General features: G+C 34.7%; 1 protein-coding gene across 1 annotated transcript; it reads left to right on the top strand.

The window, feature by feature from the left end:
• The first annotated feature begins 558 nt into the window (after positions 1-558).
• On the top strand, positions 559-900 carry LOC138889330 (secreted RxLR effector protein 161-like). Its single transcript, XM_070172624.1, has one exon. The coding sequence runs from the start codon at positions 559-561 to the stop codon at positions 898-900; it is 342 nt and encodes a 113-aa protein (XP_070028725.1).
• Positions 901-2,060: the final 1,160 nt, after the last annotated feature.

Raw genomic sequence — 2,060 nt, 5'->3', positions numbered from 1 at the left:
TCATCACTTTGCTTGATTTGCTGGGGACACGGCTTTCTTCTTTAGATCTTCCAATGGTTTCTTCAGTGGTATGGCTTTTCTCAATGAGTATTTGAAGGAGGTAGTATTTGTATGTCAACCTCCAAGCATTGAGAGTCATGAGTTTTCTGATCATGTGTATAAATTGGATAAGGTACTATATGGGTTAAAGCAAGCGCCAAGAGCATAGTATGAGAAATTGTCAAAATTCCTCCTGGTGAACGAGTTCTCATGTAGAAAATTGATAACACATTATTTTTGTTGAAGATTGGCAAGAATTTTCTAACTGTCCAAATATATGTTGATGATAATCTTTGATGCTCCTAATGAATCCATGTGCAATGAGTTTGCAAAACTTATGAGAAGTAAATCTAAGATAAGTATAATGGGAGAGTTAAATTTTTTCTTGAGCTGCAAGTTAAACAAACTGCGAAAAGAGATAATACATCAACAAAAATACATCAAGGAGTTGCTTAAAATGTTTGATTTGGATAGTGCAAAGACAATCTATACTCCTATTGTAACTGCGACAGGCTGGATATGGATGAACCTGGTCTTCCCGTTGATGAAAAGAAATACATAAGTATGATTGGGTTTTTGCTCTATCTAACTCAAAGTAGACCAGATATTATATACAGTGTTGGGCTTTGTACAAGATTTCAATCAAGTCCCAAGGAGTCATATCTGAAAGTTGTGAAAAGGATGTTGAGATATGCGAAAGGTACTCAAGACCTGGTTCTTTGGTATCCTTCGGGTGATATGTTTGACTTGATTAGGTATGAAGATGTTGATTACACTAATTATCTGATGGATAGGAAGAGCTTATCTGGGATGACTCACTTCCTAGGTTCGTGTTTGATCTCATGGTTTTCAAAGAAATAAAGATTCCATAACACTATCTATTGCAGAAACTGAGTATGTGGTTGTTGCTTTATGTTATGCTCAATTGTTGTGGATCAAATAGTAGTTAGAATATTATGGTGCAGTAATAGAATGAATTCCTATATTGATGTGAGACATCACTTTTTGTGAGATAATGTAGAAGGAGTTTTGTAAAACTAAGGAGCAGATTGCCGATATCTTTACCAAAGCTTTGAGTAGGGATCATTTCGAAAGAAACTGCTAGGAGGTTGATTTGATCAAAATAAACTAAGGACGTTCTTAATTCCCTCAGTGATTGGATGTGTTTAAATAAAGTATTTGGTGAATCTAAGTGTGAAAATATCTAACATAGTCTTATATTGTAATAGGTATGCATGCATGATGACAAAGGCTTAGATATTTTATCCAATAAAAATATCCTTGATCTCAAAAGGACTTTTGGCCGCATTGAGAAAATCAGTCAAAGAACCTGGTTGTTTGACACGCAAGTATGTACCTCCTTTTCAGTTAATAGTTGTGATGGGTTTGTCAGACTGCCATGTCATAAATAGGATAAGGTTCCAAAGATTGATTCCAAAGCAATCATGACTGATATTAATTTGCATAAAAATAGGATCAGTTTCCTAAAATCCCTCTGAACGTCTCTGTTGCCCAATTAATCACCTATTTAAATTTTAAAACTTGGGCGCTACCTTTTTCCCTTCTTAGAACCTGATTAGGAGTTATAACCATTATTAATTGAAGCGATATTTGTCAAACTATGTTTCTTTTTAAATCCCCTCCACACACCTCTATTCTCTTATTTGAATATTACTCATCTCTCTAACAGAAAACAATTTTAATGACGAAAACCCTAATTTCAACTTTTTCCAAGAAACCTAAATTGCTAAGAATTTTGAACTTACCGAACTAACCTACATCTAGTTCTCTCGAGTCAAACCCCACTTCAGTAATGGATACCCTCTCTTTTTCACCAATCAAAACAAATCTGTCCAAAATCTAAAGCCTTTTAAGAGACACAAAAGTTGTTACAAGACTAGTCGACTACTCCAACAAGGAAAAGAGTGAAAGTTTTGATTGTGGAAATCTAATAATAGAAAAGTCTCAACCCCAGGTGGAGAAATGGTAGAAAAAGAGATGGAGTAAGAAAAAGAACATGA

Source organism: Nicotiana sylvestris, chromosome 4 (genome assembly GCF_000393655.2).
Source record: "Nicotiana sylvestris chromosome 4, ASM39365v2, whole genome shotgun sequence".
Classification (NCBI taxonomy): Eukaryota; Viridiplantae; Streptophyta; class Magnoliopsida; order Solanales; family Solanaceae; genus Nicotiana; species Nicotiana sylvestris.
The sequence above is the reverse complement of the archived record's forward strand: the minus strand, read 5'-3'. Positions and strand labels throughout refer to the sequence as shown.